Genomic DNA, 25250 nt, shown 5'->3' on the forward strand with positions numbered 1-25250 from the left:
ACATCTTTTGCATCTCCATACTATCTGTGAAGTTCCCCACTACTGAATCATAGCATCACTGATCACTGACATCACTGACCCCTCTTTTGTTGAATCCATAGTCATCAGCACAAAGCCAACATCAAAATACTTGCAAATGTTTGCCAATGTTTGTGAATTTCATCACATCTCTGATAGGCAGAAGTCAAAAGAGTAGAGTATAGAACTAAGCCATAGAATAAACTGCAAGTCTATAAGCACTCCTGCTCTGCATCACAAGTGCAGTGGATATGGGTGAACATGTTACATGTCAGACAGTGTTTTGGCTGATGCTGCTATATTGTAAAGAAATTTAGGATCTCCAAAAGAAAATAATGTACAATGTTGTTGTCTGTTCTGAGAGATGGAAATATGGATATTATAACATTTTAAGCGTAATAGGCCTATTAAATCTAGCAATGGCCTATTAAATCTAGCAATGGCCTATTAAATCTAGCAATGGCCTATTAAATCTAGCAATGGCCTTAAAAAGAGTCAATCTAGTTACTGTTTCTTACTAAATCACTAACAGCACTAATGCAACCATGTTGTAAGTCGCTTTGGTTAACAATGTGTCAGCCAAATGTAATGTAATGTAAAGGATAAAGGATGCTGCATGCTTTTTCTGCTCTCAATCTGCAGGGTTCTTTTTTTTTTTTTTATTATTATATAAACTAAATAGTTCCCCCCATGCATTTGAGGCTAGGACATAATGTGCTGAATTCAAGGCATGTACCTTTTGTTTTTATAATTAGGCTTTATAATTAGGCTTATGGAAATACTGGCACCTGATACTGGGACCTCATACAAAGTCATGCCTAAACATGATACATTTTCCTGGTAAAATTGAAACGTGCATTTTCTATCATGATGCTGAATCCAAAAGCCATGAAAACTCTCTTTATACCACTATCTAATTAACCGAGAGAGCAGACATGTGCTTCAGGTTAACTCCTTGCTCATGTGGCCAAATTAATATTGAGTAAATGAGCAAAAAGTCCTGTCCACACATGTCTTATATATGGGAGAATCCATATCACACTAGATCATGTTAGTTTAAGCACTACGTGTTGTCTTTATGGATCACTTTATGTAGATCAGGGATTAGTGCTATCACATGTCATAGGAATGATAAACACCTGCCAGGAAAAGGTGTAGTAGCAATAGTGTGGCATTGTATCTTGTAGTGTGATTTATGGTTTTATGGTTTCTCTGCAGTGACAGGGTGTAATTTGTGTGTGGGAGAAAGACTGATGATCAGTGTAAATTACTATAAGATGTCTTTGTTATAGGACCTGTCTAGTGGTGTGATTATGATGTGACAGATTTTCTCTAAAATCTGTAGGAATCGATGGAGGGTAGACAGGTAGCAGACCGATTTTGTTTCAATTCATTTTTCTAACCTTGGCTGACCTTACTCCAGGAAAAAGACCCTTCTAAGTTGTCTGAAGCCCTCAAAACAAGAGTCAAACTCTTTAAAACAATGCTACTGTATGCTTGAATTGAGACATTCAATTGTGTTGTTATTAACGTATGCTCGTACCTGATCCTGTTGATGGTGAGATTGTAGAGCTGAATATGCTGAATGATTTCATCTAGAAGTCTGTCTGTCATTGTGTCAAAGTCTGCAAACGTGTCCGTCTGACAAAACAAACAAAGTATTAAAATAAGTCATATGATTACAGAACTACATCTGTGCTCACTGTGCAGACTGACTTCAACCGGGCCATACCTGGTTGCGTTCTGACATGAGGAAGTCCAGGCGGGATCCTGGCAAGCCCAGCTCTATGAAGGTCTTCACCAGACGCAGGTCTGCACTGTTGCCTAAAGGAAGTGGAACAGGGGCCCAGAGGTCAGGGGTACAGCAATAGACCTGCTGCATTAACTGTTGCAATAGCTTAGCCACGATATTTGGCTAAGTCATCAGTGTGAGTTTGTAACAGACTAATGTTTGTATATGGGCCGCCTGCCTAAGGCAGACAAAAGAACCACTGATGTATTAAAAAGCAATCAAGGGACTCTTAAGCACTACATGCGTTCAAGTGCAGCAGTTTTTTTTTACCTGTAGGAGAACAAAGAGTTTGAAAGAATGAATTATAAGTGAGTCAGTCCATTAATCTTAAATGTAGTCATTTATAAAGAATACCACTTACCGGTACTTACTGTATATTGTTATTACTTATTTCTAAGTGTGGAAATGTTCTTTTGTGATTAGTCATGTCATGAAAACAATAACATTAGGTTTCTCAGTATGCACAAATCTGTCCACAACAGCAACAATAAGGCGGGGATCACACCAGCCAGCGGCAAGCGGCAGCGGCAAACGTAACGCAATGCTCAGACCATAATAAGTTTTGTCTCGTTACTAAGCAACACAAACGATTTGTCAATTGAATAAGCTCACGTTGGGCTTTGAAAGTTGAACCAAGTTCAACGCTCAGCTTGTTCAACGCTAGCGTTACGCCAGCGTTGCTACCGTTCCGCTGCCGAACCATAGAGAACAGGAAATCTGCCGCTTGCCGCTGGCTAATGTGATCCCCACCTAACAGTTTCCCTTTTACAGTAGAGAAAATCTGTGAAAATCCTTGGCATGGCAACAACTCATGCCTATCTGCATTTACAAGGGGAACTACCCAGTTATTGTCTAGTGCAGAATTTCAAACACCTCTTTTCCCGTACCATCAAGGCCGTGAACACAAACAACAAGATGGATGCCGTCCTCAAACTCCTCCTCATCCTCCTCTGGGGGAAAGTAGGGCAGATGAGAGGCCAGGTGGGGCAGGTCACTGTAGAGCGTGGCCTGGAAGTTCAGCTCTTTCAGCAGATCCTCTTTAGCCTTGTAGAAACTGGACATCAACAATACATTTGAACTGGGGGCCCAGAGGAAATCTTGAAAGCACTATTACTGACACTGAGGCCTTTCCTGAGTATTGTGGTGTATCACTGCATGTTGGCATGCTGTACACTGACGTAAGTGGTTCAACAAGTTTCTGCAAAGTACCGCTAGCAGCACAGTATTATCCAAGACTGTGTAAATTACACTTGCATCACTTAAGGTTTACCGTTTGATAGTGTCAGAAAGTCAGTAGAACATAAGAAGAGATCACTGGAAAATTTAACTTTCCATGTTTTGTTTGACATCTAACAGTAACAGTGAAATGTTCCACTCACTAGAGCAACTTCTTGTAGGCCTATTCATCTGTGCTCTGAAAGCACTATTACTAAGAGAGGCTATTACAGTATAGAGTATTATGGGATATTGCCAAACTGGCTTTACCATCATATGAATAATGTGAGTGGTGCAGTATCTCTATGATAAAAACAAATCTATCGATTTAGAGTACGGATGCCTCTATAAAGCCAGACGGAATTAAAGAAAATAGCACCCTCTATGTTTTGTAAGAGAGCTTTTAACAGGAAAAGTTTCTACTCACTAGAGCATCCGTTCATTGGTCTCTTCGTCTGAGCTCTCCGACGTCATGGTGGACGAGAGGATGGTGAAGGAGCCCAGGGGCTGATGGGTAATGGGAGAGGTCGCCTGCCGCGCCGAGATGCCGCTGATGGAGGGCGAGTCTCTTAGCACTGAGGAGAAGGGCAGGCAGGTGGGGGCGCAGGACACGGACATGTTGACCACCTCCACCACCTTCTTGTTCACAAAGGACAAGCCGGAGCTGGGAGATGTGGTCGCTTTGTCTCCCCCATCCGCCTGTTGGGCCTCCCTGGCAGTACGGCTGGCCAGACCTATGAGGTCACTGCACCTCTGTCTCTCATTAGACGCTAGCTCTGCAAGATCACTGGACGTCACGTCTTTGAGATCACTGCCAAGGTCAGTTTCATCTGCCGTAGGTAAGAAGCCATCAGCTCTTTTTCCAAGTGAAATCAGGTGCTGTTCCGGAAAATTCTGATCTTTCTCTGAGAACTGTGCCTGTGAACTGTTATCACTAACACCGTCTGTAGATGCTGTTAAATCCAGTACCACCTTATGCTCACACACCTCCGTTTCACACTCACAGAGTTCCACCTCTGCATCAAATGCACTAGAATCTTCCAAACACTCCTCAGTTGCTATTTTAGGCTCCTGAGTCCCCTGCCCTGACATAAAGTGCTGGAACATCAGTTCTTCAGGGACAGTGCTTAATATTGACATTGCGTCCAAGTCAATCTGGCCTTGAAACTCTCCTGCATCATCAGGACTCGGGGCTGTGTCTTTGGAATCAAGTTCATCTGTTTGCACTGGGTTTACACTCCATGCTAAGTGGGTATCGTCCAGCAGACCCCCATCCAGTTGGTCCCATAGGGGTAAGAGAGAAGGCTCCATGCTCACTGGGCAGCTTCCTCTTTCTTTGGTGGGTTCGCTTCCTTCGTCCGGCTCGATTCCACTTGTTGCCTCGCTCGTCCCTTCCTCCTCCCTCTCTTCATTGTCCTGCCGTTCAACGTCCATCCCGGCCTCAAACTCTTCCATTTCGCTGTCCAGTGCCTCCGGGTCATCCTCGGTGTCGTCCGGGCTGCTGATATGTGGTGCCGAGGCCGACTTGGTGAGTGTGTTGAGCGTCCGCCTGGCGTCGTCCTCCTCGTAGGGCAGTGAGCTGATGGAGGTGAGCGAGGCCTGCGTGCCACTGGGCAGGCTGCCGTGGCTCTCCGTCTGCAGGCCCTCCAGGGAGCCCGGGTGACCCGCCCGGTGACCCCCCCTCACGCCGGCCTGCTGGAGCAGGAGCACGGCCTCCCCCCCACTCTGGCCCACCCGCGCCTCGGACGACCAGGCAACCGAGCTGGGCTCGCTCTCGATGCCCGAGTCCGAGATGACGGACGAGGAGCGCTTCATGATCTTGGAGTCCCCAAGCTGGAGGCGGTCCTCTGCTCTCCGCCTATCAGGGTACAGCGGAGGCGTGGTGGGTTGGACGGTGGGTGGGGCTTGAGTCATGGATTGGATCGGCAGGGTGTCAATCACACTGTCCCCCTCGTCACTCTCGTCATTCCCAATATCCTTTGTGTGTGGCTCAAGAGAACTGTTGATTATGTCCCCATCCTCTAAATCCAATCTCTCAGGCTGGTCTTTCTCAGGAAAGGACGGATCTATTTTGGCTCTGGGGTCCTCCTCCCATGATGTATGTACACTCTCTGGGATGATAGCATTTCGGAGCTCTGGGCATGTTTGGTCAGGCTGGATGATGTGGACAGTGTGACAGACTTCGCTGGGCCTGACACTGGTACACCTAAGGTCTGTCTTGGGGCTGTCAGGTTGCTCTACATCCCTCTCCAACTCTGTCTCTGCCTCATCCTGTTCTTCCAGTGTGTAAGACAACGGTGGCGTAATGTCCCCACAAGTCAGGTCAGTTTGGTCCCCGCAAACCTGGTTCCCTGCATGGTCCCCACAAGGTTCACACACTTCAGTGTCCGTCTCTTGTCCTATCGGGCAGATATCGGTGAGCAGGTCTGTGCAGTCCTCGGTCTCTGGCCGCTCCTCAGAAGCATCAGGTAAGTCACTGCCCTGCACAGCTCGCAGACGGGCATCGCCGTTGGCAGCAGCAGTGGGAGAATCAGCGGGCGCTGGAGGCTTGTCGGTGTCGTGTGGTGTTGGCACTTGTGGTTTCCACTCTGAAAGGAACATTTGTAGTAATGCTCGAGTTAGGACAGAATGTCTTGCAAATTTGGGTTGATTACAGGAGAACTGCAAGAACTGAACTGAATTCGGAAGATAATATGAAGGGGTTGCTCCTTCACACTAAATCCTAACTATGTGAATACACATAGATGCTTTCATTTTGTAGTAAGCTCTGAGCAATTTTCCCTTACATTGATTTAGAAAAAAAAGCTTTTTTTTTTAAGTATATATTTTTTGGGCTTTTTGTCTTTATTCAAACAGGACAGTGAAGATAGACAGGAAGTGAGGGGAAGAGAGAGATAGGGTGGGATCGGGACGTGGGCACTTGGACCCGTACATGGTACGGGTGCTGTTGCGCCACAGCACCCCCAAAAACTAAAAGCTTTTTAATGGGCATTTTAATTGAAGTTCAAAGACTAGGCTTAATCCATGTACGGGAAACCACCCAAGAGATTTTCCTTAAAGTTCTGGAGATGTAGAAGCTGAAACAATGTCCTCATGAGAAGCTGTCCTACATGAAAAAAAAAAAAAACAATCAATTTGAGGCGAACTCACCCACTCTTGGACACTCCACATATCTGTCTTCAAAGATGATGGGCAAGCTGTTCCAGTCCCCGTCGATGTCCAGGCACTCCACCGGCAGCGGTGGCATCCTGGTCAGGTAGTCTGAGCTCCGCACCTCCCCTGCTACCTGGCTGTGTCTGTTTATCCTACAGACAGCAAACATTTCATAGAACGTTTACACACAGCTATCTGTGCCTTTTTTCTTGGAACTGAATCCATTCTTTGCATCAAAGTATACATCAATTGAGCATAGGTGAAATTTATGGAGTGGGTAAGTGGAGTGAGTGTTAGTGAAATGTGTTAGATATTGGATGCAACTGAGCTGAACAGAAAACTAAAATGTTCTGCTCTAACTGAATTAAGTGAATATGAGCAAATCAATGATCTATCGGTTTAATAGGGCTAATGTGCTTGCGTTATAATACAATCTCTAATTCTCATTTCCCCTTCCTCATAAAAATAGCTTGATTAAAATCACACATCTTTTCATTAGATGGTAAATAAATACCCACAAAATTGTTTACAGTTCTTAAACTTTACTGGCTCTCTTCCCAGACAAAATTAATTATGTTTGGGATATAACAGCCATTTAGAAAACACTTGTTTCAAAAGTGTTGTTGTTGTTGTTGTTGTTAAACTCCACTCATTCACATGCTAAGTCCCAATTAGCTACATACTTATCATCACCAGAGGAGGAAACGATAGACTTGAAAGCAAATTGTTAAAGAAGTAGGTTCTATTTCCTGTTTGAGTATGGAAATTAAACACTATGTAAGTCCTACCTTGACAGGCTGTGTATGTGTACTTAGAGTGTGGTTGAGAAAAAAGGCCATATCCGGCTAGCGAAAGGGACTTACAGATCTTCCTGGAAGGTTAGAGACAACTCCTTTGGGTGTTCAGTGAAGAAGTAGGCCTCAGAGAAACGTCTGACCTGCATTTTTACACACAGAGAATAGCAAAACATGATCTTGTTCATTTGACTATACCACCTTTTGAGCAAGCAAGATAGGTGATGCAATAATGAAACATGGGACAAGAGGTAATGAATATTTAACAAACCCATAATGCATAAACCATTATCAGCAGTGACTGCCTAATGTGAAAGATTTATATCTGAGTACTTTTGAGTACTCTACATTGTATGTCTGCGTTATTTTGTTTTCGTATGCATGCTTATGTATGCATGCATGTGAGAGCAACTACATTTTTATTTTTTTAATTTTATTTGTATGAATCTGCACATACACATTTGTGCATGTACTGTATGAGTACATGTGTGTGTGTGTTTGTGCGTGTGTGCATGTGTGTGTGTGTGTGTGTGTGTGTGTGTGTGTGTGTGCTCACACACTCACCCGCAGTGTGTGGTGCTCCTGTGTAAGCTGCGCCAGTACCAGGGCGTTGGGCACCACCGCCTCCAGAAACTGGGCCCACAGAGCCGCCAGGTGGGCACAAAGTTGGGACATGTCTCTGCTTATCTGCTCGGCCACTTTCTCATGGCCACCCTGGAGCTGGCATCCACAACAGACACACCCAAGCCTGGCATTACTACCACCAACTCATGCTCTTACAGCGCCGGAACAAATACAAGTCATTTTCACATACTGGAGTTGCTTTTAAAATAAAGTGTTTTCAAAAACAGAACTCTACAACACAGTGTTAGCATCTTAGCAGCCAGACCTTTTTTCATTCTTCAGTGATCCCTCATTTTTATTTATTTATTATTTTGTTGTCGTCTGATCATAGATTAGAAAGTCACAATAGTATTTAGTTAAATGACAAGAAAGCCTTCTTTTCTGGCATGTAGGTCCCTACTGTATCTTTCAGCATGTATGTCAATTCTGTTTGTTTTTTTAGACTTAGTGACTCCAAAATGCTACTTTTAGCTATATCACTCCAAGAAGGATCCCTTAGGGAATTCTTTGCCTCTTTTACCATACTCCTCACTGTGTGTGGCAGACAGACATGGGTCCTTCTCCAGGCATGATTCTAACATTTGATGGTTCCATCAAACAGTTGCATTTTTATATCCCATTTCCTGACTTAGCAAGGTCAATATACTTTCCCCTCATTTGAATTGTGTATTCTCTTGTCTTTCCCATGTTGAAGAATGACTAGGGCGTTTTACTTCTGTGTGACTGTTTTTATACCTTAATGAAATATGAAATCATGAATTACAGCTTGAAAGATTGTCTTAAAGAAGTTGAATATAAATGAAAAAAGTTTAATTTTGTTTATTAGGTTTTCTTGAGGTTTCAATAATTATGGCACATGTGCTTTTCCTCAGAATAAATTTGCTTCCCTTTATGGTTGGATTTTTATTGTTTTCATTCTGAAACTATGGGAAAACAAATGATGATGTTCTATACCTCTTTACACTCATCTTTACCAGGGATGCCAAAAAATGGGAGGGAGTTATAGGCTCTGTTTAAAGCGTAAACGCAAAAACTGCTGCCGTTTAAGATATCTAACTGGGGAGCGAGGCAGCAAGTGTGATTCGAAACCGAATTATTCTTTTGCTGCCTTCTAAGATATCTTAGAATTACCCAAATAATGGTCGTCATCGAATCAGCTGTGAAAAGTAAACAAAGATGGCGGATGACTCCGGTAATGCCTACTGAATTTGTAAAAAATTTGCTTTGTTTGACATTGTTTTATAAAGATTTGTCAATTTCTAGCGAGAAAAAAATACTGTACTATCTTACTAGTGTTAACCAAAGATTCTAGAGTGCTGCGCTCATTCTTAAAAGATGCATTCAATCCAAGGTCATGTCTAGTGAGACAGCTGTCTATTTTGGCAGGTAGGCAGCGAGTCGCTGCCTTCCGTTTCGAACACAGTGTCATACTGAAGTTGAATCGAAAATTAAATATTCCATTAGCATATACTGCAACAACAAGATTATGGCAAAAAGGTTCCTTCAAAAATTCCTTTGTAGGCTCCTTTATGAGTTGTGTTCTTTGTGGTGTATGGTAATTACTACAGAACACCCATAGGTGTCTAACAATAGCACTGGGTGCACTGCTTTGATGGGTAGAGTCAGTCTTTGGCAGATTAACCTCCCTTAAACATTTCTTACAGTATGTTTTACAGCATTTCTAAGCTTTAAGTCACAATTCGGCAAATCCTTGTTCACTTAATTAATTCGGACGTGTCCTGACAGTGGAAGTTATAACCGCTTTTATGTCCTGCTAAGGTGAAGTCTGACTTGTTTTTTATATGCTCCCAGTGAAATACAGCACAGTTTGTGAGACCCTGTTAAAATGCCAGGTTAAAGTCATGTTCAAGTGCATCATTTATCATGTGATTGCAAAAGGATTTGTCTGGGATCATACGTAATCCCTTCCTCCCACTCTGAAAGGCTGCATGACGGTTACAGAGGATTTCCTGCACTTTGTCCAGGGCTGAAGCCATCAAAAGCGCAGCAAGCGTCTGGGAATTGCACACGTATAAAATGCCAAATGGAAGAGTTCTTCGGAAGTGGCTTATTACCTGCAGCTCTATTGAGAGTTGATTCAGGGTCTCCTCAATGGGAAGTTCCTCTGTCAATAGAAATGCATGTCAAACTCAAGAAAAAAAAACAATGTGTTGTGGCATGACGACTTCATACAGTAGCACTCAAGGCACTCATTATAAATCAGTGCTATTCAGCATTTCAATTCAACTGTGTGCCGTTCTGATTATATTACATACCCTTTATTCTAACATTATTCATTATAATATTATATTAAATACATTATAACACTCTGAGTCTGTGAAAAAACAGAGAATTCACCAGCCAACATCACAGCATTCTCCATAAATCAGCTTAAGCAAAGATTCTGCAATCGCATTGCACAATTACACAGTCATTGCGAGACCCTAACGGCTGTACTCTTTGTCTAACGGCACCTAACCATGCCGGAGTTATGTTGCCACTACTTGCAAAGCAGCTGTAATTGCAGGGGGTGTTAGGCCCCGGTAATATGAAACTAACCTGCTGTATGATTATGCATTTGCAGATGGTCTGCTACAGCTGTTATACGACTCAGCCTCTATTTGTGACCAACAAACAGGCATGTCACCACTCACAATCAACACCGAACCTAAAGGGTTTCTTTACACTGCTCTCTGTGTCCTGTTCTAGGCCAATAGTTACCCATCAAGGCCTCTATGACCTAGTAACCCTTTAAGGGCAGCCGTGGCCCACTGGTTAGCACTCTGGACTTGTAACCGGAAGGTTGCCAGTTCGAGCCCGACCAGTGGGCCATGGCTGAAGTGCCCTTGAGCAAGGCACCTAACCCCTCACTGCTCCCCGAGTGCCGCTGTTGATGCAGGCAGCTCACTGCGCCGGGATTAGTGTGTGCTTCACCTCACTGTGTGTTGACTGTGTGCTGTGTGTGTTTCACTAATTCACGGATTGGGTTAAATGCAGAGACCAAATTTCCCTCACGGGATCGAAAGAGTATATATACTTATACTTAACCAGGACAAAATGACAACAGGGGGTGCTTTCATTGGTCCTGGTAGGGGGCTTTAGTGGAACCATGTGGTTGGATAACCCAGGCGATTCAGACCAGAGTTATTGCGGTCATTGGTTACATGGACATTTGAACTCAGGTGACAGTCAGGAGACAAGCCAGCTTCTTGTGCTGTGGCAAAATGAGATTTGTAACATTGAAATGCTCTTCATTTAACTATTCTCATATGACTCTGCAATTATTTAACATGCTGTCTCTGACCGAGTCAACGTATTCCACAGATCAACGTGGCTACTTCACTTCACTTCAGCGTCCCCACTCACCGGCGTCCAGAGGAGGGAGCTCGGGGCAGGCCTTGGTGAGGGAGGCGTGATGGGTCCGCAGGCCTCGGTGTGCCAGGAGCAGCAGGCGGCACAGTCTCCGATGCCACGTGTGAGCCTTCTGTAGGCAGTTCTCCGACGGCACATAAAAACTCCCCTGCAGACACACACACACCAGACAGACAGACTGACTTCAGATCAGACACAGGTGGAAGCATGTACCACACTCGTGTCAGCGTTCTGCATTCATACAAATAGGCTACTTTCATACATGCAGAAGAACAGTCAAGTACCTTGAATGTAGGTCCAGTTAGAGAGGTACATATTTTTACAAAGAAATGTAAAAAGGATTTGTAGGCTAAATAATTACTGTGGTATTCTCAGCATAATGGTATTCAAAACATACCGTTACACAGACATAATGTACTAGTGGCATTTTGGCATCAAAGGTTTTTTTTTGGCTCTATATACCTGATAAATCCAAAAGCGGATCTAGTGCTTGAGTATGTGCACTTGCACGGTGCACATTAAAAGCTTCCATGATGTCAAACGAGTAAGTGTTTCACTGACAGCATTACATAAACTCTATTACTCTTTGGCCAACTTCTCTTTCGTATTCACAGTAGCCTTCATTAAGACGCAGGGCCCCCATGGCCTGATCCCCCCTCAGGCCCATTAACCAAACACACTCCGCCATAAAAAGTCCATGCATCCTCTGTGCTTTACAAGTATCCCTCCAGCCTCCGCGGGACTGGACTTTGTCATTGAAGTTATGGGAGAGAGCCGTCTGTTTGGCACGCAGCTGCGAGCGTGTTATGTGTCAACCCCCCTAGCCCCAAATAATTACGGGGGGGTTGGGGGGGGGGTTGAGAGGGGGATCAAACGCGAGAGCTAAACACATAGACTAAACACAGCTTGTGCTGCGTCGTTAAAGAATATAGGCGGGAGGGTTAACATGGACGTGGCACTCTAATGTGGGGTTGAATGACCTCTATGGAACCCCACTGACAGGATATAGCGTCTCTAACAGGGAAACTGAGGTAAGTTCAGGATATTTGACTTGCAATTATGTTTTACGTACATACAACATATAGATTCCATTGTGCATTTCCCATGTGCAGTAGGTTGTCAGGCGATGATCCAAGGTGTGTGGTTCATGTGTAAGACTACTGTAGTACATAAGCCATAACTCATAACGGAAAAATGTGGCTAATCAATAATTGCCAGTTAGTCAGTTAGTTTAGGCAAGTTCCTACAGAGTCCAGGATAATGCTAGGTTGCATAGGGATTTATACAATGACAGATAGAAGATGACAGTTGGCTTTCACTTTCGCAGATCGCTTTTGTATATAACCAAGGCGTCAGTACTAACTACAGTATTATTACACAGACATATAAGTGCATTATCAACTACTTTTACAATCTTTATTTACAAGAAAGATGTGTTTGTTGTACATCTGAGAAGTTTCGGGAACAATTTGTTGTACCAATGTAAGTTTAACTTCACCACTGGTTACGCCCCTTGAAAATCGAAACTGCACTGAGAGGGTGCTGACCAATTCTCAGTTGAGAATTGGTTTAGGTGTCAGCCAGGCTAACCTTGACCGAGACAGGTATTTAAATGGTGTCTACAAGTGTAGATGATTGAACTGATGAAATCTTCCAAACCCACAATCTGTCTATGGCAGATCACAAGATATTTATACTATTATCTATTAAAAACATGGAAAACATTACTGTTCAAGGACTGCAGCTCTCTAGAGAAAACAATTACCATAGCCTTCACTTCACATTGTCACCAGTAGATGGCTCCCTCACCGTAACATTTCGGCTGCTAGACAGTGGCAGACACATTTTAGCCATGACTGTATCACACACTTCAGCTCAAATCAAATCAAACATGCCTTCGCTCTGTCACAGAGCTTTGGATAAACAAAAGCCAAACATAGCACTGACCAGAACACTTCCTGACTGAGGCTGACCCAAGAGTTGTGAAGTGTTAAGGATTTACAAGTTGAACCTCTCCTCACACCTACGGTAGACATTTCCTCTCTGTGTGAACACAAGTTTCCGCATGCGATCATCACTGTGCACGCATGTGTGTGTGTGTGTGTGTGTGTGTGCACAAGCATTTGTGAATGACTGTGTGTGAAAGAGAGAGACAGGGTGAGAGAGTGCGTACTGTAATTTGCTCACACACTGTCAAGGCCTTTATCATCATACCTCAGCAGCACACTCTGTAATTGCTGCTGCGCTGGCCGGCCGAGCACGCGGAGGAAACAGCTGGATGGGCACTTTCATATCTCCCTTTATAGCTGCCTGTACTGCTCTCTCTCTCTCTCTCTCTCTCTCTCTCTCTCTCTCTATGCCGAGCCAACAAAGCAGAGGATGCGCATGTTTGAGGTGACCTTGTCATTATCCGTGTGAAAAAAAACTAGCCTGTCTTTACCAGAAATATGAGCAAATAAGCATCGTGAAACTCAAAACAGTGACATCTGTCACATCGCATTTCCTTCGTGGCGACTTGTTTGGACGAAATTGCGACATGTTGTCGCCTCTTTTTTTTGCCGTCGTTGGGGTTAAACAAATATCACCACGCTTGAGACCGAGCACCTGTAAAACCGGGGTAGGACGGAACGCTCACGTAGCTACGGTGACAGCGGCCGTATGTCACTGTGGATGGGCAGCTGCAGTGCACCATGGGAAACGGCTGCCTGGTGATGCCATCTGTTATCGCTGGCGGTGCGGAGGCGTGACCGCATTCCCGCACAGTGTGGCATGAAGATCTCCTATACTCCTATTCTTCTATTCGGTCTCTCTCTCTCTCTCCCTCTCTCTCACACGCACAACACACACACACACACACACACACACACACACACACACACACACACATACACTGTCTCTGTAATTCATCATGCTTATCTGTCTGTGCTGGAGATGTGTTCTCTTTCTCATAGTCGGTGTTGGTCGTTGGTATCTATTCTTCATCGTCAGTCTGCTCATACGGTTTCTTTTGTCTCTGTCTAGACACACCTGCCTTTATCAACAGCAACACACATTCGTTCTGCCTTCACCTTTTTGCTTCACCACATTTCCTGTCCCTAAGCCTTGTGTTGTTGTTGTCATTGAAGAGAATGTACAGGTTATCTGCATTCTCTCTATTCTTGCTCTCATAAGTGATTTGTCATTTTATGTGTGGCACAAAATTGCATTTTAGCATTTTTCCAATTTGGGTAGGAAGATAACTGCATTACCAGAGCCCTTCACACACACACACACACACACACACACACACACGGGAAATCTCTAAAGAAAGGGTCGAGAAAAAGAGGAGTCAACATTTCTCCTCCATTTATTCCCCACAACTCTGCACTGCACGGCACGCAACCCCAAACCAGCTGATGAGCGCCCTTCTTCTGGCACAGTAAGCAGGTTCTGCAATCAACTAATAAAAAACAACAACTTTTCTTCTTTCATAGAAGACAAGCACGCAGCACAATAAAGGAGTAAAAGTGCTGAAGGAGAAGGGTGCCCTGCCGCTTGGCAAACACGTTTCAAAAAAAAAAAAATGAATCGCTGCCGACCGGGGAAGACTGCCAGCGACGTATTTCAACCCTGCAGGTATGCGGTGGTAAAAGGCAGAACTCATTAACGTGATCAAACGCTGCTCCTCCACCCCCTACCCACCAACCTCCACCCCCCTCAACCAACCCCCACCCCTGGAGCTCTTGTTAAAGACCCGGACGCAGGGGATGCATGTAAAAATGGGATTGTGTGTGTGTGTGTGTGTGTGTGTGTGTGTGTGTGTGTGTGTGTGTGTGTAAAACAAGTCTCATTAAGCTTTACAGCTCCCTCTGTGACCAGGGCGAAGAGGGGAGAGAGACACGTGGGAGTGAAAGTCACACTCTCATCCACACACAGCAGAACATGTGCACTGCTACCACACACCGCACGACCCACACACACCACCACTACTGTGCACAACCTGCCCTGATCAGGGGCAACCACTGCAGTAATCACAGAATGAGAGAGAGAGAGAGAGAAGAGTGGAGAAAATAATTGTCTCTCTATCATTTAACAATGCTAACGATAAGCGACACTTACGGGAAACACAGCCCCAGATCAGACTCCTGGGAGATAAAAATGCAGTTAAGAGCCGACGTTGAAGAAAGAATGTCTCCACACATTGTCAGACTAAAACGTGTAGCTTGTGCAGCTCGGAATTGGTCTCCGTGTAATCGAACGTGGCTTCCCTTTTGTGGAGCACCTCCAGGGCCCGTGATCGCGTGGAGATACTCTCTGCGCTGACACTCCCCATTCCACAACTCGCGTTTCAAACCCGGCAACGAGCACGGGGAGAGAAATGGCTTCTGTGGTTTGAGTCTGAATTCAGGGAGGTTCATTTGGTGGTAACAAGACGAGGTGGTCGTTGAGGGGAAGCGAGACAGCTCTATTCACACTCTGCTGTGCTCTCTCTCTCTCTCTCTCTATCTCTCTCAAAAGATGAGTTCAAAATACGAAAATTCATTTATTTTCTTTTTCATTATTGCTTCCACTCTACTCCTCTGCTCTTTTCCTCACAGGGAACATAGCTGGGGAAATTGAAATTGGGATATGTATTTTATGAGCGCAGCTTGCGGCAGCACAAATCCTTCACAGGATGCCAAGCATGACAGCAAGTTCTAACAACCAAATTTTCAACTGCACTGGATGTCAGATCAATACTTCTGACTGCTTTGTCTTTGAAAAAGAATTTATCTCCCGGTTCAAAGAATTTATCAAATCAGATTCCTGACTCTTTTCTTTCGTTCTATATAAGTATAAGTATATATACTCTTTTGATCCCGTGAGGGAAATTTGGTCTCTGCATTTATCCCAATCCGTGAATTAGTGAAACACACACAGCACACAGTGCTCAGGGCACGGCGCTCGGGGAGCAGTGGGGTGTTAGGTGCCTTACTCAAGGGCATTTCAGCCGTGCCTACTGGTCGGGATTCGAACCGGCAACCCTCCAGCTACAGGTCCGAAGTGCTAACCAGTAGGCCACAGCTGCCAAAAGACTGTCTAGACTGCTTTCATAAAGTCCTGCCCCCAAGTCTGTGGGTGGCTGCCTTATGCTTTTATCAGTCGATATTAAGAAAAGGATGTGTGAAGAAAGCATGCAAAGTCTCTCTCTCTCTTTCTTTCTGTCTCTCTCTCCCTCTCTCTCTCTCTCTCTCCCACACACACACACACATACACACACACACAGGCACACATACACTCGGTCTCAGTCAGTTGTGTCCAGCTCACCTCTGTGAGGACTGGCTTGCAGTATCCAGCCCCAAACATCAGGTTCTCCATGGACATAGTGGAAGCGTCGCTGCTGTTCTCTGGAGAGCCCTTCCCCATCCAGGCCCCTCTTCCTGAGCGCGCAAAACTACACACACACACACACACACACACACACACACACACACACACACAGGAATTATAATCTTGCAATTAACTTTGTCACATCCCATATCCCATATCTATGATCATACTGTAAGTCTTACTGTAAGGGTTTTTTGCAGATCAAAAAAGTAGAAACTAGACTGCAATTCTTTGTCATAGTTGGCAGAGACATAAAACAAACTACTGTTACAAGCGGTAGTGAAGCGAAATGCAGCATTCCATCATCTGATATCAATGTGACCTCGTGGTCACCCGTCCGTCCCCCTACCTGATGAGTGGCTGGTGGAGTGCGACCAGAGAGGCGTGGACGGTGACGGAGGTGACGGACAGGTGGAAGTAGTCGAACATGACGGGCACGTGGTGGTGGAGGCCGCGGCAGGGCTGGAGGTGCAGGCCCAGCGTCCTGGTGCTGATCAGGGGTACCGCCGCAATGTCCCCCAGCCTGGACAGAGACACACCAGAGAAAGCACATTACATTACATTACATTGCCATACATTACATTACATTACATTACATTACATTATATAACAATACATCACATTACATTACAATACATTACATTACATTATGCTATGGTACTTTATGTTACGTTAGATTTCTATGATTGAGAGATCCTGTTATCCAAAGCCACACATTCAGGTACAGAGTCAGAGAAAGAGAGACACAGAGAGGAAGTCAGAGACAGGAAGGAATGCGGGGAGAGACAGAAGTTCAGAGAGTGAGGGGTGAACACCGTCTGGTTGAGACTAAAAAGTCATCTGAAGATTCGACTTTTAATAGAACAACCCTATTAAAAACAAACAGCCATACAAACCAAAAGAAATTGAATTCAGCTTGGATTGTTGAATGTGTTGAATGTTGAATGCTGAATTTCTATAAGATAGCAAGAATGTTGTGATTGCAGCACAGCTGCTTCAGCAGGGGCTGAATAGAAACAGAAATGAGCAAGCCATTCACTTTATTACGGAAGCAATCCGCAAGGTGGTTCAGGGTCAGAGAAAACCAGAGCCACTGTGGGTTCACTGAGCCAGTTCATTTCACTCAGAGCAGGCTGCCAATCCTTTTATTGAATATATGTGGAGGTCCGTAGGGGTTAAGATAAAGTTACAGTAAAAATAGCCACCTGCTAGGAAGAGTTTCTTTAAAAAAAAAATGTTTTGAAGTTTTAAACTGACCAAAGGTCTCTTTGTCGTGACAGCAGGACTATGATGAATTACACAGCAGATTCATGACAGCAGCTCAGCAGATAGCAGTGTGATCAGTGCCGCTCACTGCACACACCGATCTTTGCTTCATGCACAAGTCTATTTTTTATTTCATTACATTTTCTCTGCAGAAAGGGGTTAAAGGAATTAGGAACCACAAAGGCTGTGATCAGGTGCTAAGACCAATCTTTTACCGATAGAACTGAGCTATTACATCTAAAATTTAAATCTATCTGACCAAGGATTGCAGGAAATCCAAAATTCCCAATCTGAGCACAGTGTGTGTGTGTGTATGTATTCGTCTCGATGTCTTCCTTATCTCCGCTGGATGAATGGGCTGATCCGGTGCTGTGCTGTGCTGTGCTGTGCTGTGCTGTGCTGTGCTGTGCTGTGCTGTGCTGTGCTGTGCTGTGCTGTGCTGTGCTGTGCTGTGCTGTGCTGTGCTGTGCTGTGCTGTGCTGTGCTGTGCTGTGCTCTGCTGTGCTCTGCTGTGCTCTGCTGTGCTCTGCTGTGCTCTGCTGTGCTGGGCTCTGCTCTGCTGTGTGAGGCGTGTGTGAGGCGTGGGTGAGGAAGGGTGGGGAGTGCAAAAGGAAATGGTCGGGCTAATGACCAAGCCTGCTGCCACTGTGTCCTCCTCGGTCCATTCATCACAGCCCCTAGTGCTCCCACTAACACCGTGCCCCCCCCCACCCCTCAACACACATTTATCTTGGAGCAAGCAACCTTCTCACCTGACAACACACACAGCAAAACCCACAAGGACCGACCAGCCTGTTCATCCAGAAATACAAAAGCTTAACGAATCTACTTCAACCACCTCTTTTATCACAGTTTTTGCATAGGAACGGTGACCTGCATATCCAACATTACCCAACAAAACATAACAAAACCTCAGACCAACAAACATAATCACCCAATGCAATCTAGTATGTGTAATAAAAATGCATAAGCTTACTGTTGCTCAGTGTCAGTAAAGTGCAGGTCGAGCTTCAGCTGGAAGTCCACTTCGCTTAGGGCCTCCTCCACCTGTGGCACAAAAACAGCTGTCAGTTTATTGCTTGTCAATCAATCACATGTCAATCAATCACTCCCCTTTACTTCCCATAGGTGAAATTCATTACCCAGAACACTATTTTCAATCAGTATAATACCACTGAACTGACAATTTGAAAAGCATTTAAATTGATTAAACTAATTCATCATTTAGCCACCAATGATCTCATGTACCACATTGTAAGATGTGTACATTAAAACAATCTATTCACTTAGGCTGATCAAACATCATGCAGAGTTTAAAGAAGTACTAATTTTTCATCTTCCTGAGACATTTAGCGCAGTGTTGCCAAACAACAGATGAAGGATGCCTTTGTTTCTGATATGGCAAATACCACCCCCACACATTTCAACCCCACGTGCCTGAAAATAATTAAACTGCAGACTGTACTTTAGCAAAAAGACCAAAAATCAGCCAAGGCATAATCTTAAACATATACTTTCATCTCACCGTTACACACGCACATACACACACACACACACACACACACACACACACACACACACACACACACACACACACACACACACAAACAAACAAACAAATAACCCAGGGCTGTCTCCATTATTGATACACACATTGATTAAAGCGACACAGGCAAGGAAATGGAGAGATATTTTTACTCCTTATCTATCCAGACTCCGGGTCAAAGGAGACAGGCCACGGAGCAGAGACTCAGCGGCAGAGAGAGGTGACAACCGAAGCCTGTCATGCCTCACACACACACACACACACACACACACACACACACACACACACACACCGCCTCCACATTCACTGTACGCTCATATAAAACTTATATCTGTGGAAGACATTGCTAAAATTAGAGTTGGGATCTGACACACTGACATGTTCGCTTGGATGCCACCCCGACATCCTTGAGTAATTGAATCCATAAATAGGAGGAAGGAGAGGCAGGGAGGAGAGAGGACTGCATGGCTCAGAAGAGATAAGAGGAATCTTCACAGCCACAACCTGGGGTCATATTACAGACCCTATTGTAACTGAGAGAACTTTACTCATGTGGAGACGCAGTAGGGCCTAAATAACCAACACAAAAAAGTCCTATTCATATGTAAATGTCCTTTTTATACATAAACAAAATGTGCTTTTAAATTCATCTTGCTGGGGGAGGGAAAGAAAGATTGAGCTGTATTCTTTTTGGCTGTGAAAGTATTGACTTACAGTACAGTCATGCAAATAAATCCCCTTTTAATTGAAGAGAGTGATTGAGAGGGAGTGTGTGAGATGCATATTAAAGTCGGTTACAGTCTGAATTGCTTTAAGTTCACACAAGAAATAAAAGGATATAGTTCTATTGAGATCTCTTTTTACTTTCTGCCAAGTGAAATGGCATCAACAGCTGGCCCATCAAGCAACCTTGATACTTAAAAGCAATAATACTCCAATGGCTCCCAGAGGATGCGAATAAAAAGGTCTAGAAATCGCTCTAACCAGCATCTCGGGCAGCCTTGCAAGCGTGGGTCTGGGGGTTAGTGATCCACTCATTGCAGGGTTTTTTATATCCTTTAGCATGAGACAAATGTGGAAATGTAAAAAGTATCCATCAATGACACAAGAGGCTGGCGATGAGAAATGGTCATCCCTGAGAAGGTGAGGGGTTGATACTAACACACGTTGGCATCTTTGTCAGGGCTGATGAATCTCAGCTCTCTCTCTCTCACACCACCACCACCACCTCTGCCTCCTTTGGCCCACCACCCCCGGCCACAGGCAGTCGCTGGGCATATCGGGGGTCGAATGTGGGGTGAGGCAATGCAGGACTGCAAATCAATAAGAGCGGCTAAGGTTTTTGCTATCATTACACATACCTGCACGAATGTGTGTACAAACACAAACATACACACACACACACACACACACACACACACACACACACACAAACACTTCCCAACAAACACACACACAAAACAATCTCATACACACACGCACACACACACGACAGTAATACACCTAGATTCACACACAGATTCACAAAATCCTAAGAACACACATAAAACAAACCTAAACATGCAGGTGCCCCCCACCCCAGATACAAACACACACACACACACACACACACACACACACACACACACACAAAACAACACACATTCACATACCAAACACACAGAGACACACAAAACCAAAATCATATGTACCGGTAAGTGCATTGCAGACATAAGGCAATCCAACTCAGGCACACATAGTGTACGTAGTGTGTATACACACACACAGTCACAAACATTATGTCACTTCCTCACCCTCTCTCCATCCAACAGAAGGTGCACTCTGAAGTTCATGATGTCGTTGAGGTTGATCTCCTCGTTCCGATAGAGGATCTGGAATATTCTGCTGAAGACGCCGCCATCGTGGACCCCTGCCGCGCTGAAGCTGCATTCTCCTGCACCCAAAGGAGACACGCGTGTGGCAACGACACACTGATCAGCTGACAGCTCTACACAGCCACTGAAACTAAACAAGAATAAGTTGTCTCCCTAGGGACTAAACTGAATAAGTTATCTCCGTAGACAGCTTTGACAGCTAAAAAAGAAACGTTTCAAACTTTTACAAGAGAAGCTGTTGTTGTTATTTTACCAACTCTTACCTGTCTCGATCGGTTATTGATTTACCTGTGTTACACTTCACTTGCACATGTCTGCCAAATGATTCATGAGAGTATGAAAGCACATTTCTCAACATGACAGCAACTCAACCTTCATATCCCTGGTCAGCCAGATTTAATATCATAAAAACAATAAAAATTTGATAACTAACCACATCACACCACATCCAAAAAAGTCAGCACAAACATGTACTAATTAAGTCAATGACAAAAACAGTGACAGCTAACACTAAGGCTCTGTGCTTTTCCCAAATTCATCCATATGGCTTATTTGTAGCAACCGAGTTTATGCTTACTTACTATTCAGAAGCACAGTGTGCTATCAGTTATGACCATTTCTGCAGCACTCGCTGTCAGCTGTACAGATGTAATCTGCCTTACCTGTACATTACATTACATATGCATAATAATCAGTACATTACATTACATATGCATAATAATCTGCCTAGCATTCTCCTAGCCAATGTCCAGTCTCTTGTGAACAAGATGGATGAACTAAGAGCGAGGATACAGTTTCAAAGAGACATCAGGGACTGTAACATTCTATGCTTTACTGAGACATGGCTAACTGAACTTGTTCGGACAGTGCCATCACTCCGGTGGAGTTTTCTCTGCTGCTCGCTCTGACAGGACTGAGGAATCTGGAAAATCGAAGGTGGCGGTGTTTGCATCATGACGAACAGCAAGTGGTGTGATCCTAGAAATGTCACCGTTCTCTCAAGGTCCTGCTCACCTCATCTAGAACATCTAGCGATCGCCTGTCGACCCTTCTACCTGCCCCCGTGAGTTTACTTCCGGTAATATTCAACGCTGTCTACATTCCTCCACAAGCCAACACAGATGCTGCGGTTTCAGAATTGCAAGAAGTGTTAAATAGACAACAACACACGCACCCTGAAGCTGCGCTTATTGTGGCCGGGGATTTCAATCAAGTACATCTGAACCGGTCCATGCCTGAATTTATTCAACACATTCACTTCCCTACACGTGGTGACAACACACTGGATCACTGCTACACACAGTTCAAGAACAGTTACAAAGCGAAGTCTCTACCAGCTTTCGGAAAATCAGATCATGCCGCTGTTTTCCTACTGCCTATGTACAAACAGAGAAGTCGGACGGACCCCCCAGTGACGAAGGAGGTCAAGCGCTGGACTGACCAATCGGAAGCCAGGCTACAGGACGCCCTTAGCAACGTTGACTGGGAGATGTTCAAGACGAACTCTGCTGACATCAATGAGTTTACGGAAGTATCATTGAGTTACATCAATATGCTGACTGATTCCATCATCCCAACTGTAAAGATCCGAAGCTTCCCTAACCAGAAACCATGGGTGGATAGAGAAGTGAGAACGGCATTAAAGACACGCACCATGACTTATAATGCTGGGCTTATTTCAGGGGAATATGACGGATTACAAAGCAGCATCTTATAGTTTACGTAGTGCAATTAAAGATGCTAAGCGGCTATAGAGACAGAGTTGAAGCTGATTTCTTGGGAGGGTGATCCAGCACTGTGTGGAAAGGACTCCGAACCATCACTGGCTTTGAAAGAAAGTCCCCTCCTATGATGAATGTGAGTAAAGCCCTCCCTGATGAACTTAATGCTTTTTTATGCTCGCTTTGACATGAAAAAACACAGACTATATTGGACTAGCTGCAGCATGTGAAGCAAATGAGGATGCACCTTTCTGTGTCTCTGAGGTCGATGTGAGCAATGCCTTTAGGAGGGTAAATTGTAGAAAAGCTACTGGACCGGATGGAATTTCTAACAGGGTTTTGAAATCCTGCGGCTGCTCAGTTAGCTCCTGTGTTCACTTATATCTTTAACACATCATTGGCTCAAGAGACAGTTCCTACTTGCCTCAAGCAGTCTGTTATTGTTCCAGTACCGAAAAAACAAAAGTCCATCATGTCTGAATGACTACCACCCAGTAGCCCTGACGCCTACAGTGATGAAGTGTTTTGAGAAGCTTGTGAAAAACATTATCTGCTCATCCCTCCCTGCCTCCTTGACCCCCTCCAATTTGCTTACAGAGCCAACAGGTCTACAGAGGATGCCATCTCAAACCTCATGCACACCACCTTAACTCACCTGGAGGAGGGGAATGGGAATTATGTGAGGATGCTGTTCATTGACTTTAGTTCAGCATTCAACACGATAGTACCTCTCACCTTGGTCACAAAGATGAAGGCCTTAGGACTGAACACCACCCTGTGTCACTGGATATTTGACTTCCTCACCAACCGCGTTCACAAGTGGTTAGAGTGGGGGTCTGACATCTGACTCATTAACCATCAGCACTGGTGCTCCCCAAGGCTGTGTTTTTGAGTCCACTGCTGTACAACATCTACACACATGACTGCAAAGCCAACAGTAGTCATACCTCCATCATCAAGTTTGCAGATGACACAGTGATCTTGGGCCTGATTAGTAACAACAGTGAACAGTTCTACTTGGATCAGGTTGATGAGGTGGCACAGTGGTGTCAATCTAACAGCTTGACACTGAATATCAATAAAACCAAGGAAATGGTAGTGGATTACAGAAGGCAGCAGCAGAACTACAGTTACACCCCACTAATGATCAGCGGGCAACCTGTAGAGAGAGTCACAAGTTTTAAATACCTTGGTGTCCACATTACTGAAGACTTAACATGGACTGTTAACACTTAATATGTTCTGAAGAAGTCCAGACAATCCACTCTACTTCCTTCGTCAGCTAAGGAAATTCAAAGTTTCTACATCCATCATGAAGGCCTTCTACACTTCAGCGGTTGAGAGTGTTCTAACTGGTAGCATCATCACATGGTATGGGAACTCCACAGTTAGAGATTGTAGTACTCTGCAGAGAGTAGTGCTCAGCTGAACGCATCTATAAGAACTCAACTCCCTGCTCTACAAGATATCTATTCCAGAAGAGTACTCCTAAGAGCCCAAAAGATTCTGAAGGACTCTTCTCATCCTAACAATGGATTATTCCTACCGCTGAAATCAAGAAGACGCCTATGTAGTCACAAAGCCAGAACTGAGAGACTCAGGAGAAGTTTTTATCACCAGGCCATCCGAACTCTGAACTCACACTATACTGACTTTGCACACATTCACTCCTCAGCACTCTCAAACATTTCCCAACTCTGAACTCACACTGTAGCAGCCCTCGGAACCGAAATGAAGAGGAGTCACGAAAACGGGTGCAATGACATTTATTGTCGCTCTTCCAGCACCGTGAAACTAAAGTATGATACACACAAGAGCAAGTAAATAAAAATAGACAAACAGAGTGCATAGTTTTATGCAATTATTAACTGGATACTCAAAATGATAAATGAAGAATATGCTCGTGTAAATGCAATAGGCTACAATAAAGCCAACTTTCACATTAAATTCACCCGTGTGGACAACTCATAACTCAAGAAAACACTGCAAATATCATTTAACACTTTACGTTACAAGGTTCACTTGGATAACTGAACATTATACTTAAAGATTTCATACCTCGCTCCACTTTCCAAGGGTGCAAACTAGCAGTTCATTTAGCTGTCCATTAGCTCCTTGCAGGTAGTTCACAAAACAGACTTAACACGAACATAATATGCTAAAATGTAATCCGTAACGGTGATGTACACATAAATCTTCAAGTAAAACAATGAGAAAAGGTGTTCCTGTGCGTATGTGGTGTATGTTCACGCAAGAGAGAAAAAATGTCTGACTTGTCTAACAAAGCTTGCCGCGCGCTGAATCTCCTTACCCCTGTCCTGTGTAATTTCAAAATAAAAGTCTCAAACTATGGTCAATTACACTCCCACCAAATCATGTTATGATGAATGAGGTACAAACATGAAAATGAACAAAGAATCAGTCATGATTTCTAGGCCACATTAGTACACACACACAACAACAACAAAACAAAAAAAAACATTCCACATGTGACCTAAACATGTCTGAGGTAAGTGGCTTGTGTTG

General features: G+C 44.2%; 1 protein-coding gene across 4 annotated transcripts in view; it reads right to left on the reverse strand.

The window, feature by feature from the left end:
* The window catches only part of fam135b (family with sequence similarity 135 member B), a 61548-nt gene that overhangs the window by 8635 nt on the left and 27663 nt on the right, over nucleotides 1-25250 (reverse strand). For all 4 annotated transcript variants that reach the window (XM_048229363.1, XM_048229362.1, XM_048229365.1 and 1 more), the window contains exons 4-16: nucleotides 20923-21062; nucleotides 18560-18630; nucleotides 16667-16840; nucleotides 16255-16381; nucleotides 10963-11116; nucleotides 9672-9721; nucleotides 7537-7692; nucleotides 7042-7115; nucleotides 6176-6330; nucleotides 3453-5613; nucleotides 2698-2864; nucleotides 1751-1842; nucleotides 1562-1659 (exon numbers count right to left, since the gene is read on the reverse strand). In XM_048229363.1, the coding sequence (XP_048085320.1) occupies nucleotides 1562-1659; nucleotides 1751-1842; nucleotides 2698-2864; nucleotides 3453-5613; nucleotides 6176-6330; nucleotides 7042-7115; nucleotides 7537-7692; nucleotides 9672-9721; nucleotides 10963-11116; nucleotides 16255-16381; nucleotides 16667-16840; nucleotides 18560-18630; nucleotides 20923-21062 (3619 nt within the window). The remainder of the gene's footprint in view (nucleotides 1-1561; nucleotides 1660-1750; nucleotides 1843-2697; nucleotides 2865-3452; nucleotides 5614-6175; nucleotides 6331-7041; nucleotides 7116-7536; nucleotides 7693-9671; nucleotides 9722-10962; nucleotides 11117-16254; nucleotides 16382-16666; nucleotides 16841-18559; nucleotides 18631-20922; nucleotides 21063-25250) is intronic.

This window comes from Alosa alosa, chromosome 20 (genome assembly GCF_017589495.1).
Source record: "Alosa alosa isolate M-15738 ecotype Scorff River chromosome 20, AALO_Geno_1.1, whole genome shotgun sequence".
Classification (NCBI taxonomy): domain Eukaryota; kingdom Metazoa; phylum Chordata; class Actinopteri; order Clupeiformes; family Clupeidae; genus Alosa; species Alosa alosa.